Source organism: Capsicum annuum, chromosome 2 (assembly GCF_002878395.1).
Source record: "Capsicum annuum cultivar UCD-10X-F1 chromosome 2, UCD10Xv1.1, whole genome shotgun sequence".
NCBI lineage: Eukaryota > Viridiplantae > Streptophyta > Magnoliopsida > Solanales > Solanaceae > Capsicum > Capsicum annuum.
In genome coordinates, this window is record NC_061112.1 from 151,313,681 (window position 1) to 151,332,439 (window position 18,759).

Here is an 18,759-nt window from a genome sequence, read left to right on the forward strand (position 1 = left end):
GTAATGATGGAAAATGATACAATTTATCTAAATATCATATTCACTAAAACAATATACAATATAATATGATACATTATGAAACAATAGTGGTTGTTCAGATTGTAGTGTGCAGTGTGCACTATTAATCAACTTACATTTTATAGTTTATTTGGTCTATAGTTGTGTACAATTTCTGATAAGGTATACAACTCATTTTTTTCACCATTTAACCATCAAGTAAAATGTGTTGGCTAGTTTTTTTATTCAATGTGTTCTTCAATCCGATCTTGAGTCCTCTTCGTAATTCAGAAGAACTGCATGGAGATATTATTGGGTCAATATGTAAAGCTATAATAATATTAAGTTGGGCCTAACAAGAAGCGTATTAGGCATCTTTCTACCTCTTTGATGATGCTCGAAGGAGATAATATTACAAGTTCATTACTTCAATATTGAAAAAAGAACAATAGAAAAAATAAATAATACGATAATTGAAGTAAAGAAAATAACACGTAATAAGAGAATTGAAAAATAAGATAGTGCGTGAATAATAATTATGATAATACTCATCAGGATATTAGACAACACTTCAATGTCTACTAACCTTCTACTTTAATTTACAATCTTCATAGTTTCATGTTTAGGATCACATCATCGGTAAATTGCACGTGTGTCATATCCTGTCTAATCACCTCTCTTTTATATTATCTCGGTCTACTTTTATTTCTCCTCACTCACCTCCTAATGAAACATTTGTTCATGTTCTCTTCAAATAATCGAAATTAACATGAAATTTCTTATTTTTAAGGGGTTAAAGAGTAGCGGAGGAAAGAAGAAGGGGCAATTAAAAGAAAAATATTGCAAAAAGGAAAAGATTATTGTTGCTTTAATGTGGCACTTCTGTCATGCTCTTTGGATCAAATTTATAGCGTTACTTAGTGGATTTAAAACATATTTTAAATTGTTTAATTGAAAACTTATAAGAATGTTGCATATATTCATCATTTGTTTCATCTAACCCTGCATGGTTTACTTGATGCTAAACTCTAATCATATGTGATGTGAGGTATATTAAATTTTTTTCTTCATTTTTATGTTTTTGGTTAATCAATTATTAGAGACATACAATTATTCGTATTAATTGTACGTTTGTTAAGGGTTCTAACATTATCAAATGTCCTCACATGACAAAGTTAGTCTATAAAAACATAAGGCATAACACATAAACATGACCTTTAACTTGATGTCAGATCACATTTATGACCTCTAACTTTGGGTGTGCACGTAGACACTTAAACATATATAAAGTTGAACAAGTAGACATATATGTCCTATGTGACATCCTACGTGGTCAATTCTTATCGTATTATACCACATAAGACGTGTGTGTTTACTTGATCAACTTTATACAAGTTTAATTGTCTACTTGTGCACACCTGAAGTTGGAGGTCATAGATATGATTTGATAGCTAGTTAAAGGACATGTTTATGTATTATGCCAAAACATAACTCATCGAAGTTTGGGATAATTCTTCCTATTATTAGCCTAGTCTATTTTAATCCAACCCACCTATAAAAAGTTGGCTTATATGTAACCCAAATGACACAAGGAGAAATCTTGTCAAACAAACTGTTTACAAAATATTTTTATAAAACTTATTTGATATGTTATTTATAGCTATAATAAAGAAAAAATAATTATATTAGGTGTCAAAAGTTTATAAAAGAATAAACAAAATAACTAAAATTTAGTAAAATTTGAGCTAATCGAATTATCACCTGCATTTTAGCACCATTAATTTTTACCCAAATAACTTTTGAATGTGTCAATAATCTATCTGTTTATTAACTTAATTCATTTTAATTCGCCTAAACTGGCACAATTCACCTATTTGACACATCTATCCACCCTAATAATATTAAGGAGAGTTAGACTTTAAATCACATGAAATTTGTTGAGAAGAAATATGACCACATAACCTTTTTGCCATTTGAAGTGGATTGCAATGACAACGAACTTATCACTTATTAATTCCATTGGGTGCAAAAAAATTAAATTAACCTCACAAAGTCATCTAATTCCTTATCATGAAAATTGAAGTATAATTTCAAAATTAAGTATCCAATATAGTCTTGAAGTTTTGTCACATACCACATGAACTATAGACATAACATGATATTGGTGAGAAAAAAAAAATTGACCACCCAATTAATCTTTTTCCACCTAAGGTGAATTGCACAATTACGAATTTATTACTAAACTTGACCACATAATTTTTCCCATCTTAGGTGAGTTGCATTAATTACAAATTTATTACTTAACACTAAATACTACCAAAAAGACTAACTGCACTTTGTGGAATTCTTATAATTGTCATTTATTATAAGTTATAATATAACCTAGACTGAAGTAGAAAAATCCAGCATAATTTAATTACCAATAACAAGGGTTGAGGAATTTAATTTAAATGTTTAAATATCTAACATCGTATAATCTTGTCGATATAGTTTCATTACATCTCGAATTTTCAAATGAATAAAAAGGGAGGCTCTTTTTTTTAAGATATGAAAAAAGAACAATCAATCATTCAATAGAGAGTTCTTCAATTAATGTCTGAGTTTTTTTTGAAGTATAATATTGCTAATTAAAGATGAAAAACCCACTTATCTGCAGGAGCATAATTTCAAAATGAAAGTATACAACATAGTTTAGTATTTTATTGCATTTGTCACATCATAAACTAATACCACTGTATAATATCGCTCCGAAGAGATCCAAATTGTGACATTTCTTGCCATGTGATCGAGGTGAATTGCATTGACCGTATCTTCATTGTATCTCATAAGAAGTGGGTATGGAGAAGGGTAATTATATAGTGTATACACAACTTTAACCTTATCTTCACAAAGTAGAGAGATTGTTTTTAATAGATTCTCAGTTCTACAAAAAGACAGAAATGTTAAAATTGAAGAATGAAAAAGTAGGAGAATAATAACATGAATACTGCTAAGAAAAGCTAGACAAAGCTTAACTACCTACTAACATTCTAGCTACTCTAATCCTCGACTATCAAGTCCTCTTATCTAGAATTATGTCCTTGGCAAATTTTAGGTGTGGCGTGTTCTTTCTAATCACCTCTCTCAATACTTTTTCGATCAACCTCTCACACCTCCCCCTTACAGCAATTTGGCATTTCTTCTCTTCACATGTATGTACCATATCTATCAGTTTCATCTCCCTCGTCTTGTCTATTATGGAGGTCACTTTCATTTTGCATTTGTTGGTGGACGATCAAATCCATCTAACAACCCAAAAAGGCCCTTGCCTTGAACAAAGATTCCAAAGTGGAATTCCCAAAGAGCAAAATCGGAACCATCCAATTTTGTGGAGAACAAATCGTGCGAATAGGATTGTGAATCCATTTATCGATTGATTACAAAGCGGGGGGAAGGGGGGGGGGGGAGAATAGAGAGAACAAAAGGAACTTAAAGAAGTTAGCAAAGTACCTGTGCAAAGAATACAAAAAGCACGGAAAAAGAAAAAAAAATTTAGATAGTGGCTCTGATACCATGACAGAAAAATAAGAGAAACCAAGATTTTCTGAATAACAACTTTTTTTATTCCATAATACATAATGAAATACTTATGGTTATACAACTGTTGGTTAGAGTTCTATTCTAGGAAAAAATATATATTGTTATAACTACACAATCAGTAATAAAATACTATTGTAGGAAAGAGAATATTTTGTCTATACAATTATACTATTGTCTAACATCTTTGTTACTAATTCTTTCTCTCTTAGTATGATTACACATCTATCTCAACATCTTTATTTTTGTCGGTCTCATCTTCTAGACGTATAAATACTGAATCAGCTAATGTTCCGCTTTGTAGCTGATCTGACAATTACTTTATAAAACTTAATAAATATGGGTACATCTAGTCATTTCAAGCGTTCGTGATAACTTATCTATTAGTTAATGTATTACTGAAATTTTGTCCTTGCGCCACGTTGCATAATATTACAATAATTAATCGTTAGTCGGTCCAGATTCTAGCGGATTAGGTTTTTAGTACAATGTAAGAAGTTTCATTTTTGTCGTCACTCGATGTGTAATTTTAACGTACTTTGTTAACGCATTATCTTTAAATATATAATTATGTCAAAATATAAATTTGTCTTTAAGTGGTTATTAGGTCGTCGCGTATATTTTATGACCTCATAAGTTATGACTGTTATTTTACGACTTACTATAATCTACTACAGTAAGTCGTTAATTTCGTTATAACGAATCGTGCATGATTTTTTACTTTTAGGTAAACATGTCTTATTAAGTTAAACTCTATACTCAAAAGATAGTTATAAATATAATTCAAAATACTCCCTTCGCCTTCGGTCACTTTTATTTGTTCACTATTTCAAAAATAGATTTTTCATTTTACTTGTCATTTTTATCATAATAGCTCAATTGGTTAGCTACCTGAAATTTCACCTTGTTGGTGAGAATTCAATTTCCCACATTGTAATTCGCTCCCTATTTTCCCTTCTCCCTATCCCCAATTTTTCTTTTTTAAGAAAAACAATTACTTTTTTCAAATTTATCCTTATCATTAATTACTTATGTCAAATTATTTTTCAAAATCTAATATTAAACATTAATTAAAATATACTATAATAAAATCCTCATATCAATTGTTATTTTTCAAGAGATTCGTACAAATCCAAAATGAACAAATAAAATGAACTAAAAAATTTGACTAACCGATTAATCTTTTCCCATCTAAGGTGAATTGCACTAATTACGAATTTATTACTAAACTTGACCACACAATTTTCCCATCTTAGGTGAATTGCATTAATTACAAATCTATTACTTAACTCAAAATGCTACCAAAAAGACTAACTGCACTTTGTGGAATTCTTATAATTGTCATTTATTATAAGTTATAATATAACCTAGACTGAAGTAGAAAAATCTAGCATAATTTAATTACCAATCACAAAGGTTGAGGAATATAATTTAAATATTTAAATATCTAACATCGTATAATCTTGTTGATATAGTTTCATTACATCTCGAAAAACCTACTTGTATGTAATAATATTACAACCAGGAGCATAATTTCAAAATGTAAGTATACAACATAGTTTAGTGTTTTGTTGCATGTCACATAAACTAACACCCCTATATAATATCGATGACAAGAGATCCAAAACCTGTGAGGCTGTGACATTTGAGGTGAATTGCATTGACTGACTATATATATGTTTATTACAATAATAACATACTTCATTGTATCTCATAAGTGGTATGGAAGGATAGTGTATTCGCAATTTTAACCCCATCTTCAGAAGAAGGTAGAGAAATTGTTCCCAATAGATCCTTAGTTCAGTACTTCTTAACTTCTTCTAATCCTTAACTATCAAATTCTCTTATTTAGGTCCATGTACTTGGTAAAATTCAAGTGTATCGTTTTCTTTCTAATTGCCTCTCTCAAACTTCTTTAGTCTACGTACCTCTGTCGCTTTTCATACCAACCATAATCAACCTCTTACATCTCCCCTTCCCCTCCCCCCAGCATTTTTGCATTTCTTCTCGTCACGTGTATGTACCATCATCAGTTTGACCTCCCTCATCTTGTTTATCATGGAGGTCACTTCCATCTTGTCCCAAGTATCTTTGTTACTAATTCTTTCTCTCCTAATATGTTTACACATGTATCTCAACATCTTTATTTTTGTTAGTCTCATCTTTTATATGTGTAAATTCTTGATCGGTCAATACTCCCTTTTGTGGTTGACCTGACAACTATTTTATAAAACTTAATGAATATGGGTATATATCGTCATCTCAATCGCTCGTGATTACTTATTTATTAAATTACTATTTAATGTAAAAGTGAATTTGTTTTCTTGCGACACGTTGCATAATATTGCAATGATTAATCATTAGTAAGTTCAGATTCTAGCGGATTAGGTTTATAGTATGGTATAAGAATTTTCATCTTTGTCGTCACTCTATCGGTAATTTTAACGTACTTTGTTGTCGTATTATCTTTAAATATATAACTGTGTCGAAATATAAACTTGTCTTTAAGCGGTTAGGTCATCACGAATATTTTATGACTTCATAATTTATGACTGTTACTCTACAACTCACTATAATTTACTACAGTAAGTCGTTAATTTCATTATAATGAATCGTGCATGCTTTTTTACTTTTACATAAACACGTATTATTAGGTTAATTTCTAAACTCAAAAGATGGTTATAAATAAAATTCAAAATACACCCTTTGCCTTCGATCACTTTTATTTATTCACTATTTTAAAAATAAACTTTTCATTTTACTTGTCATTTTTATTATTATAGCTCAATTGACTGACTACCTGAAATTTCACCTTGTTGGTGAGAGTTCGATTTCCCACATTATAATTAATTTCCTCCCTATTTTTCCTTCTCCCTACACCCAATTTTTCCTTTTGAAAAAAACCATTACTTTTCTCATATTTATCCTTATCATTAATTACTTATTATCAAATCATTTTTCAAAATGTAATACCAAACATTAATTAAAATGTACTGTCATGAAATCCTCATATCAAATATTATTCCTCGAGAGATTTGTACAAATCCAAAATGAATTAATAAAAATGAACAAAAAGATATTAAATCAAAACTAAACAATCAAATTGAGAAAATTGATAATTGGGCTCATTCATGAACACTTCGAAATGTAAACACCTGTCACTAATTTTAAGCCCATTTGAAAATTAAAGTACCTGTTTCGCCCATCGCGACAAATATATATATGTGTGCATACTCACATATCGAAAGTATATTAACATAAAATTTTATGTAAACTGAGTCTCGCGTTACAAAAGATATACAGCAGCAACAATTTTATTTTTTTTTCTCTCAATTCATTTTATTTGCCTCACCTCTTCGCCTTTTACCTCTTTGTTTCTCAAACTTGTTTGTGTGTTGAAGTTCTAGCAAGTCATAGAGGAGGGAAAGAGGAAGAAGGTAGAGCAAAAATGAATTCAAAATTTCTTTTATGCTGATCTAAAGAATTGATTTAACTTGTTTGTGTTTTTTTGTTGATAGATCTGTTGAGACTTTTGGTTTTTCTTTCTCAGAAAATCTGAGGAGAATCTCAAAGGGTGTGCTATTTTTAGAGAATGGAGCATGTTCTTTTTTTTTTTTTGAAGAAAAATTCAGTTTTTTTTTGGTGTTTTTTGATTATATAACTTGGTGTTTTTGTTGTGTTTTTGCAGCATGAAGCGATTGAGAGATGATATGTATGATACCCCGCCGACATTTAAGCGGCCATTTAGTTCTTCTCGTGGAGAATCGTAAGCTTTTGTTCAATTTTTATATACATGAGTTGTTTTCATGAAGTTTTTTTTTTTTTCTTTGGTTGAATTTGTTGAATTCTTGGGAAATCAGTGATTTTTAGTTGATATATGGTGTGTGGTGTGTGTAAATTTGTGATCAGAAAATGTTAGATGCCATTTTTTGTTATATCTAATGAGTTGGAGTTGGTGTTTATCTTCTTTATTTTTTCTACCATTCAGAATTCCCAGGCATAACTGAAGATAAAGATTGGATCTTTACCCATTGTTTTCTTTACCCATTGTTTTGTTTGTTTGGGTGGGTCTTTGTTTGGTTTTTGTTTTGTCTGCTACTTCATTTTTTTAGGGTAAAGGCTATAAACTTACAAACAGTACCACCTACTGATTTGGTTGTATTACATCAATGGTTTTGTCAATTTTGAATCAAGTATGAATTTGCTGAATTCAAGGTAAATCAGTGATCTTTAGTTGCTATATGGTGTGTGTGATTTTGTGACCAGAAAACATTTTAGATGTCATTTTCTGCCTTATCCAACGATGTAGAGTAGGTCCTGTTATTTTTCATACACCTCTCGGAATTCTCAGGCAACTCTGAAGATAAAGATTGGATCTTTTTACCAATGTTGTGTTTGTTTAATTGGGCTCGGTTGCTTTTTGTTTTGTCTGTTAGCTCATTTTTTAGGGAAAAGGCTATAAACTTACATACAGAACCACCTTTTTATTCGTTTTATCTTATTAAGGGCATTGTCAATTTTGAATTAACTATGAATTTGCTGAAGTCTAGGTAAATCAGTGATTTTTTAAAACAGAAAACATTTAGATGCCATTTTTTCTGCCTTATCCAGTAGGTCCTGTTATTTTTCTTACACCACTCGGTATTCTCAGGCAACTCTGAAAATAAAGATTGGATATTTTACCAATGTTGTGTTTGTTTGAGTGGGTTTGGTTGCTTTTTGTTTTGTCTGGTAGCTCATTTTTAGGGAAAAGGCTATAAACTTACAAATAGAACCACCTATGTATTTGGTTTTATCTTATCAAGGGTTTTGTCAATTTTGAATTAATTGTGAATTTGCTGACGTCTGGTTAAATCAGTGATCTTTAGAACAGAAAACATTTAGGTGCCATTTTCTGCCTTATTCAATGATTTAGAGTAGGTCCTGTTATTTTTCTTACACCGCTCGGAATTCTCAGGCAACTCTGAAGATAAAGATTGGATCTTTACCCATGTTGAGTTTGTTTGGGTGGGTCTTGTTTGCTTTTTGTTTTGTCTGTTTATTCACTTTTAGGGCAAATGCAATAAACTCACAAACAGGAACCACTTTTTATTTGGTTGCACCTTATCGAGAGTTTTGTCAATTTTGAACTAACTATGAGTTTTCTGCATTTCTGGTAATTCTAGGTGATTCAGTGACTTTTAATTGCTTTGTAGTGTGTGGTGTGTGTGATGTTGTGACCAGAAAACAGTTAGATGACATATTCTACCTTATCCAGCGATTTTGATTAGGTCCTATCATTTTTCTTATGCCAAACGGAATTCTTAGGCACAACTGTAGATAAAGATTGGATCTTTACCCATGTTGTGTTTGTTTGGATGGGTCTATTTTGCTTTTTGTTTGTCTGGTAATTCTTTTTTAGGACAAAGACTCTAACTTAGTAATGCAACCACTATTATTTGGTTATACTGTATCAAGGGTTTTGTCAATTTTGAATGAACTATCAAACGCTCTTACTTTTAGCCCCAAATAAGCATTGGCTTAAAGTGGATAAGAGTATAACTTATTCCTATTGGAGAATATGGGGGGAGGTCTGCAACAATAAATTTGACTGTCAACTTCTGGCTGTGGTTCTATGTATAATGTTCTCTTTTTCTTTTTCCCGGATGAAGCTACAGTCAGTCACAAGTTCCTGGAAATGGTCTGGGTGGAGGCGGTGGTGGCAGCAGTGCTGGCGGAGCTGGTGGTAGTAACCCAAAGCTGACAACTAGTGATGCGTTGACTTATTTAAAGGAAGTTAAGGAAATGTTCCAAGGTCAAAGGGATAAGTATGACATGTTCCTTGATGTTATGAAAGACTTCAAGGCTCAAAGGTTTGCTACTTTAATTTGCCTAATGCCGTTCTCGTTCCTATTCAGATTTGGTGATTTATGTGGACTGATTCCACAAGTCTGATATTTTCTTCACAGGATTGATACTACTGGTGTCATAGCAAGAGTGAAAGACTTGTTTAAAGGGCATCCTAAGTTGATCCTTGGATTCAACACTTTCCTGCCCAAGGGCTATGAAATAACCCTCAGTGATGAAGATGAGGCTCCAAAGAAAACGGTTCAGTTTGAAGAAGCTATTAGCTTTGTGAATAAAATAAAGGTTACATTTCTGTTGCCTTCCAGTTTAAATAATAAAGGTCTGCCTTTTTCTTCTGAAGTAAACTTTAATCCTAGCTTACTGGGTTATCATTTCCTGCAGACTCGTTTCCAAAATGATGATCATGTGTACAAATCCTTCCTAGACATTTTGAACATGTATAGGAAGGAGCACAAGGGAATCAATGAGGTGTACCATGAGGTAATAATTTTTTTTCTAATTGGGATACATAGATATCATAGATGATCTTTATGTTTCAGTTCGTTACTATTTGTCATATCATACGTGTAGGTTGCCGTACTTTTCAATGACCATCCGGATCTGCTGGATGAGTTCACCAGATTCTTGCCAGATACTTCAGGAACTGCATCAGTAGCACAGACTTCATTTGGCAGGCCTTCATTCCATCGTTATGATGAGAGGAGCTCACCTGTTCCCATTCTTAGGCAATCTCACATGGACAAGGTTTCCCTTTTTTCGCTTTTCTTTCCTGGTTGTTTTATTCATCTATTAGTGTTGGTTGCCCCGCAATTATACTCACCTCCTTCAATCCGTTATCTCTGAAGCGCATTCGTCGGGATAGGATCATTGGTGCTCATGCAGAAAGGGACCTTAGCATTGAGCGACCTGATTTGGATGACGAAAAAACAATGATGAAGTTCCATAAAGAGCAAAAGAGACGAGCTGAAAAAGAGAGCAGGGACAGGAGAACTCATGATCAGGATTATAAAGAACCTGATAATGAGAACAATGAAGATCTAAGCATGAAACGTCACATTGATAAAAGGAAATCTGCTCGGAAGGTTGAGGAATTTGGCGGACCTCATGAAGATAAAGATGCCTTGAAAAGTGAGTGCATGGTTAACATTGTCTGAATTTCTGTGTTTGTTGTGCTGCAGTAAAACTTCCACCATTAAGTGTTATGGTTGTGATGAAACTGATTTGAAGGCCGTCTATTTGCTTTGTGTTAATTCATGGTGAATTACAAGTGCTTGTTCTGAACTTCCCTAGAAATTGCTAAATTTTCCTAATTTCTTTTTAGGCTGTTTCAGTTTTTGTTTTTGGTGTTCTTGATGTATGCACCTGTTTTCAGCATATACTTTTTCTGATTTTGATTAATAGCCTTTTAATATGATTTGCTTGATCTTGCTAGATATGCATAGCAAGGAGTTTGAATTCTGTGACAAGGTCAAGGAGAGACTACCAACTCCATCTGATTATCAGGCATTCTTAAAATGTCTCCACATTTATAGCACAGAAATAATTACAAAGACTGAGTTACAAAGCTTGGTATGTCTATCATGCAATTTATTTATCCTTTTTGGTCCTATGTGGCGGTAATCTTTGTTTATAATTTTCTGCTATCTATGGTTTGTTTTGGTTCCGCTTAGTTACTCCATACACAGTATTGGTTGCTCCGCTGATGCTGCAAAATGGTTCTGTTGGTAATCCGCCTAGGCTAGAGCCGTTTATGCTAAAGGTGTCCTCACTTTTGACTGAAAAAAGGGAGAAAAGGGGGTCCTCTCTTTGTTGAGGTGGAAAATGAACTGAATCCTGGTTTTACAGGATTTTGTGGTATTAATATCTTTGAAATGATATAAAAGTCAGTCTGGAATTTGAAAGCATGCTCATTTCAGGTTGCTGATCTGCTTGGAAAGCATCCTGATCTTTTGGAAGGCTTCAGTGAATTTCTAGAGTATTGTGAACAAGGTGGTAAATCTTGAAACTTTATGATGGTAAATCTGTTGAGTCACATATATGTGATTACATTCTGATTGGTTCCTGCTTTACAGATGGACGTCTTGAAGGTTTTATGAGTAAGAGTAGGTTTAATGACAGGCATGCTTCTAAGATAGTAAAGGAAGATGAGAAAGACAAAGAGCAGAGGCGTGAAACTGATGGAGCTAAAGAAAAGGACCGGTGCAAGGAGAAATACTGGGGAAAATCCATCCAAGAACTTGACCTTTCAAACTGCAAACGCTGCACTCCTAGTTATCGGCTTCTCCCTGAAGATGTAGGACATTGGTCTATTGGTTTTCCTAATACCACCGTAGATAGAAGAATCTTAATCTTTATGGACCATGTTTTGACACAGATTTGTTAATATCTTTATTGTGCAGTATCCAATACCTACAGCAAGCCAAAAATCAGAGCTTGGAGCTCAGGTTTTAAATGACCATTGGGTATCTGTGACTTCAGGGAGTGAGGACTATTCTTTCAAGCACATGCGCAGAAATCAGTATGAAGAAAGCCTGTTTCGTTGTGAAGATGATAGGTAGGTCCCTTACAATGTTAAGCGCACCCCCCCCCCCCTCCACCCCCCCCCCCCCCCCCCGGCAATCCCCCACCGCCCACCCCCGAGGAAGAGTTCAGACAAGCGGATGTATCTTAAGGTCTTTGAGCTTCTTGTAAGCTACTGTTTTCTTGACTAATAGAAGCAGTGAGCACATGTGAATATAATTCTCATGAAAATTGTCTTTATGGTTTGCTCTTGCCTTTTGTCAGTGATGATTGGATCTTTATTATTTCAGGTTTGAGCTAGACATGTTATTGGAGTCGGTGAGTTCAACTGCTAAGCGTGTAGAAGAGTTATTGAATGCCATGAACGATAATTCAATTGGTGGGGATGGTCCAATCCGTATTGAGGACCACTTTACAGGTTTGTCAATGTTGACTTAGAAGTTAGCTGGCTGCTTTCACCATTCAGTTTCAGCCATTTACGTTAAAATACATAATTGTGTAACTTATTGATAAACAAAGTTTTACATTTTGTAGTCTTAAACTTAAGATGCATTGAACGAATCTATGGTGATCATGGTCTGGATACTGTGGATATTCTACGTAAAAATCCATCTCTTGCGCTGCCTGTTATACTGACCCGCTTGAAGCAGAAACAGGAGGAGTGGACCAAGTGTCGCACAGATTTTAACAAAGTTTGGGCTGAGATCTATGCCAAGAACCATTATAAGTCACTTGACCATCGAAGTTTCTACTTCAAGCAACAAGATTCAAAGAATCTTAGCTCGAAATGTAAGTCTAGCATTTGTTTTATATGTTATGATCTTGCTTTGGCCATGGGTTTTTTCCTCTATTTTATCCCGCGTAACTTTTGAGTGACTCTCAGTCTTATGGAGCTGAAAGATGGTAATTCACTTGATTATTAGATCACTTAATTTGTGCTCTTCTGACATTTCAAATCTTCCTCTTCCTGACTTTACAGTACTTTTCGTGGTTACCAACAACATCAGATTTCTGATTTCTCCAAATCATGTTTCAAGCTTTGGTCGTCGTATTTCAACTCCATACATTCTAACGTTTCTATCTGCAATTCTTTTATGTATATAATATCTGCCTTTCTTCAGCTGGAGCTCGGGGATTTCTCAGTTATTAAGAAAACAAAAAGTTTTGCCTTTTTTTCCAAATAGACACTTCTAGGTTATGTAGCACGCTTACGACGCAGTTCTTTGGGTTCTAAATTCCACCTCTGCATATGTCTTAGGATTTCAATATTAGTTAGGAAAGTACAGTATAAGCATTTTATGAATAGTTGGTTATATATCTTCCACTAAACAGTTGTTGTGGTTCTTGTCTTTTGACTTTCATGATTCTGATGAACAGCCTTAGTGGCGGAGATCAAAGAGATTAAGGAGAAAAAGCAGAAAGAAGACGACACTATTCTTTCTATTTCCACCGGAAGTAGACATCCTATAACCCCGAATCTTGTATTTGATTATACCGACTCTGAACTTCATGAAGACTTGTACAAACTTATCAAGTATTCGTGTGAAGAGGTTTGCTCCTCCAAAGAGCAATTAGATAAAGTATTGGGGCTATGGACCAACTTTCTTGAGCCAATGTTCGGTGTTACTTGTCGTCCTCACGACTCGGAAGCCACTGAGAATGATGTCTTATTGAAGCAGCATGGTCCAAAAATCAATGGAGCTGGCATTGGTGAAAGTGATGGTAGTCCTAATAAAGAGGCTACTACTAGGAATTCTAAACAGTCAAAAGTTGTCAGCAACAGAGATGCTAATGCTTCCCCTCTACGGGTAAATTCTTCGAGGACAAGCCTTGAAAATGCAGATGCTCTCCCCAAAGAAGATGGTTTGGCTGTGATTGGTCAGCACCTAACTAGTTCTGATGCAGCTCCTGCTATGGGAGCAGATACTGTTCATGGAAGAGGGGATATAACTTCAGGTATATATGCACCTCACCAAGTCTAAACCTGTTCCAATATATCGAACTGTTGGGTTTTAGCCAAAACTTAGAATAGCTGATTTTTTTTTTTTAATCCAGCACGTGGCGCAAGACAGGGTAATGGTGCTTCTGACGATGGTCAAGTATCCAAGTCTAACATCGATAATATGCCAGCATCAGAGGTATGAAACTCTGAACTGTGTCAATTTTGGTTGGTGTAATCATCTCAACTACTCATTATTATGATTTCTCTTTGTGAGACAGAGTGATACTTTAAGATCAATTCCGTTGGGTAATGGAGCGTTTGCAGGAGGCTCTACAATTAATGGGTACAATGACGATTCAGTTGATCCCTGTAAAAATGAGAAAGAAGAAGGTGAGTTATCACCTAATGGTGATTTCGAAGAGGACAATTTTGTTGCTTTCCGAAGTGGTGCCTCGCACAACGGAAGTTTGCAATATCAAGCCAGAGGTGCTGAAGAGGTCGGTTGTCAGGATGTTGCTGGTGAAAATGATGCAGATGCTGATGATGAAGATAGTGAAAATGTTTCTGAGGCTGAAGAAGATGTTTCTGGCAGTGAGTCTGCTGCTGACGAGTGCTCTAGAGAAGAGCATGAGGAAGAGGACAACGGAGAGCATGATGAACATGATGGTAAAGCTGAGAGTGAAGGTGAGGCTGAGGGGACGAGTGAAGGACACTACGTTGGAGGTGATGGCAATGTGTTGCTAATGTCTGATCGGGTTTTGCTTACTTCAAAGCCACTTACAAAATATGTGGCTTCACCTGTATATGGTGGAGCCTTGAAGTACCCGCGGGTGTTCTACGGAAATGAGACATTCTATGTGCTTTTTAGGCTACAGCAGGTAAGGAGATTCACATTCAAGTTCAATTTTCTATTTTGCAGTGGTTTTAGCTATGTACTGTGGGGTCCGGGGAGGGTAAAGTATACGCAGTCTATACCACTACCTCAAATGAAGTAGAGAGGCTATTTCCGATAGACCCCCGGCTATTTGAGAAATGTACTGTATTACTGTTAAATCTGAAGTCCCCTTGCAAGCCATTTCTTCTGTGTAATTTTGTCGTGTGGAGATCTAAGCTCTCTTCTCTATCTTCTTTCTCTTTTTCTAGATTCTATATGAAAGATTATTATCAGCAAAGCTGAATTCAGCATCGTGTGATTCGAAATGGAGAACTGGAAAGGATACTGGTTCTATCCCCTATGACAGGTAGACTGCAATTCTTCTTTGCTTGCAGTTATACTAGACTTTCAGTAGGTTTGTTTTTTAGGAGAATGGATGTGCTTGTGCAGATTCATGAGTGCGCTGCATAGTTTGCTCGATGGATCTGCAGATAATTCAAAGTTTGAGGATGATTGCCGATCAATCATTGGAAATCAGTCATATGTGCTATTCACGTTGGACAAGTTGATATTTAAGCTGGTCAAACAGGTATCCTTGTTTCCCTTCTATCTAAATGTGATCGGTGTGCTACAACTTGGTATTCTTTGAAAGTAATTTGGTTTGTTTTCGTTTCAGCTTCAAACAGTCTCGAGTGATGAGCTGGACGGTAAGCTACTTCAGTTGTATGAATATGAAAGATTAAGGCAACCTGAGAAGTTTGTTGATTCAGCTTATTATGAAAATGCTCATGTCCTCCTCCAGGAGGATAGCATTTACCGGTTTGAATGTGTAAGTTCCTGACTAGTTATCTCCCCCCACCTTCCCTCCCTTAATGTTTCCCATTTCTTTTGTCTGTTGCATATGCTGAAGTTGAAGTGCATTAAAACTAATTTTTTGTGTTGTAGACATCTTCGCCTACCCATCTGTCCATGCAGTTGATGGATAATGGAGGTGACAAGTCTGAAGTAGTTGCAGTTGCTGTAGATCCCAATTTTGCAGGTTATCTGCACAATGATTATCTGTCGGTTAAACATGGGAAAAAGGAGTCTTCTGCAGTTCTGCTGAAGAGGTAATTAGGTAACTGTATAATATTCAGTTAAGAAATGCAGTGCATGTCAGTATTACCAGACTTTAGTTCTGTCGAAGAGGTAATGACATTAATTCTATCAAATCTAGAAATGCAGTGCATTCCAATAGCTGACCCAAAATATCAATTGCTTTGAGGTGGTGGGTTGTAGACTCCAACCTATGTCTCTGCTAGTCTGTATCAATGTGATTTTCCTACTTTAGCACTTGTATGATGAATTATGATGTTGGTGAAACAAACTCACTCCTATTTGCTTCTCTGCTTGTGCCCATCTTCAACTCAATAACATTAATTATATAGTAAATCTGGTCGCCATGAGAATTGAAATAGCGTGATTCTATACGAAGTAGATATTATATAAATAAACTAAGTGGACAGAGATTCTTTTAGAGAGAGTGTTGGAGGCGGTAATCAGTCTGCTCTGTGATTGGGTGCTAATTTGACTTGTCACTGGTTTCCATATCTGATTGTTTTGCATCCATAATCTGCAGAAATAAGAGGAAACATGCCGACCTTGATGAATCAACTGCTTTGGGCCTGGCAATGGAACATGTTGTTCTTGTAAATGGTCTGGAATGCAAGATGGCTTCAAATTCATCAAAGGTAAATGGGTTCTTCTTCGGCCATCTACTATAATCGTAACATTTTATAAGCCTCCTGAAGTTGTGTGCACTCCTTCACAAGCTATCTGTGCTATATTATACACCAACAAGCTCACACTTGAACTTTTTATTTGCTTTTATGTATCAGTCCTTGGTCAAGATAATAAGAATATCAAGTCATTACGTTTCCTGATTTCTTGTCCACTTCATTAGTTCCCAACTGTACTACTTTTACTAAAAAATATTTATAATAGTTGATTGAAGATTCTTTATTTGACATGATATGATAAATCGTTGCAGATATCTTATGTGCTTGACACAGAGGACTTCTTTTTCCGCGGGGGTAGTAAAAGAAGAAAAGTTTCTGCCGGCAGATTGTCTCGTCAGTACCAGGCTAGAGTAGAACGGTTCCATCGTGTTCTGACGTCTTTGTGATGATGCATGGCCTTCTCTCTGAATCTTTGTTAATCAAGATGTGCGGGGGAACGCACAATGGCTCCTCTCTTGGCTAACCAGGACGTTCAACAAGGTTTAGACCATCTCTTTAAAGTAAACTCACATCATGGGATTTAGTGTCACTTCAAAGAACATCTTTTCTAGCTGACTCCAACAGGTTTTTGTACTCTGGTACTGCTTGGGTTATCGGTCCAACTACTTGGGAAATTGGTCTAATACTTTGATGGTAGCATTCTCTTGAACAACTTCACTCTAAGATACAAGGATTCATGAGTGAGGGTCTCTCAGTTAAAGTGTATTATCTTGTAAGCACATGTCAATGGCATTTGAGCCATTCTTTTGTAAATATGTTTTTTCCGCCATAAGTTGTTTCTTGTAAGCTTTTGTTAATTGAATCTGCTCACTTGGGGATCACAAAGGAGCAACATCGCACTTCCTCCTTGGCGGTGAACTCTGTGCTAGTGTCTCTGTGAGCTGATCAAGTTCTCTAGCAGCTAGCCTTCCTGGATTATGTAAGAGATAGTGAAAAATCAGTTGAATCTAGTATAGGTGAAAAGGGTTTACAGTGGGGTTTGTTTGTCCTGGCTTTGTACAGAACATACATTTGGATTCCTGTACTTTTTGCTGAAAAATGGAAGGTTTATTGCCTTATCAACAAGGCTTTTTCATTCAAAATATTCATCTGTTTATTGGTTCTTTACTTTTTCCCTTAGTATTTCCAACATGTAATCTTTTTTTTTTTTTTTTTGGAATTGAGGCTTAGTAACTGTTGAATCAATAGAGGTTCTCCAACTTGAGAGCAATTTTCTCTCGTCGGGGTTTTAATCTGAGGTGGTAAGCTATTACTATCATTATCAATAAGGATTGCAATAGGATGAATATGTTTTGTTATACTGCTATCAGTCCTAAGTTGGGGGTCTATCGAAAACAGCCTCTCTATTTTATTTGAGGTAGTGGTATGGTCTGTGTGCACTCTACCCTCCTCAGACCCCACTATGTGGAATACACTAGGCATGTTGTTGTTGTTGTTTAATTAGAGATGCGGGTATTGGACACGGGAGGTTGTGTGTGGACTTAAAAAACTGTCACTGTTGTTTGTTTGATGCTTTCTGTTCACTCGATTGGCACAATAAAAATCTAATAGAACGTGGCTGTGCTTACAAGCAAGAGTCAGATCGAAATGGACAACGAGAAAAATAAACTCAATTTCCTCAACGTATTAGAAAATGTCTCAAAAATGTTCTTCTACATATTAAATCAAATTTGTCACCCCGTCCTATTGGATAAAAAATGTTTCAATTTATTAGAAACAATCTTAAAATGTTCACCTTCCATCTATTAGATCAAAATGTGCCTCTGGTGTTGATTTTTAGACTTAAAATTATCCCTCAACTAATGGCACAATTATATAGTAACATAATTAAGGGTAGTTATTTATGTAATTATTGGTAGTTCTTCACAAAAAAAATTGACTATTATTATTTTATGTAATTATTTAACATTAAGGTTATTATGATAGAAAAAAATAATAATAAAATTTTCTTGATTTATTAAAGGGGACAAGTAAAATAAAATATCTAGAGGAGCCAAATAAAATAAAATGAAACGGAGGGAGTATTATTCTTTTGGTGCAAACTCTTATATGAGGAAACATCTATTACTTGTTCCATTAACCTTTCTTATTCCTATAATAAAATATATGGAATTGACAAAACAGAACCACCCAGGGTGCATGTGAACTCGATAGGTATAATAGAAAGCTCACGTATTTTGACTGCATGCCAGTAAGGAATAATTTTCCTTCAAATCAAACATAAT

General features: G+C 34.8%; 1 protein-coding gene across 2 annotated transcripts; it reads left to right on the forward strand.

Moving 5' to 3' along the window:
- Window positions 1-6,819: 6,819 nt before the first annotated feature.
- On the forward strand, window positions 6,820-17,616 carry LOC107860583 (paired amphipathic helix protein Sin3-like 2). 2 transcript variants are annotated; one of them, XM_016705978.2, is made up of 22 exons: window positions 6,820-7,010; window positions 7,262-7,339; window positions 9,225-9,425; window positions 9,522-9,702; window positions 9,802-9,900; window positions 9,991-10,164; window positions 10,266-10,548; window positions 10,853-10,989; window positions 11,337-11,409; window positions 11,493-11,713; window positions 11,820-11,974; window positions 12,231-12,358; window positions 12,475-12,729; window positions 13,318-13,896; window positions 13,996-14,078; window positions 14,161-14,760; window positions 15,026-15,123; window positions 15,207-15,345; window positions 15,433-15,585; window positions 15,702-15,865; window positions 16,375-16,486; window positions 16,786-17,616. In XM_016705978.2, exons 2-22 carry the CDS (start codon window positions 7,263-7,265, stop codon window positions 16,918-16,920), a joined length of 4,047 nt encoding a protein of 1,348 aa, XP_016561464.1. In that variant the 5' UTR covers window positions 6,820-7,010; window position 7,262; the 3' UTR covers window positions 16,921-17,616. The 2 variants fall into 2 exon arrangements, with proteins under 2 accessions (XP_016561464.1, XP_047263514.1); XM_047407558.1 differs by having other exon boundaries at window positions 6,838-7,010; window positions 9,231-9,425.
- Window positions 17,617-18,759: the final 1,143 nt, after the last annotated feature.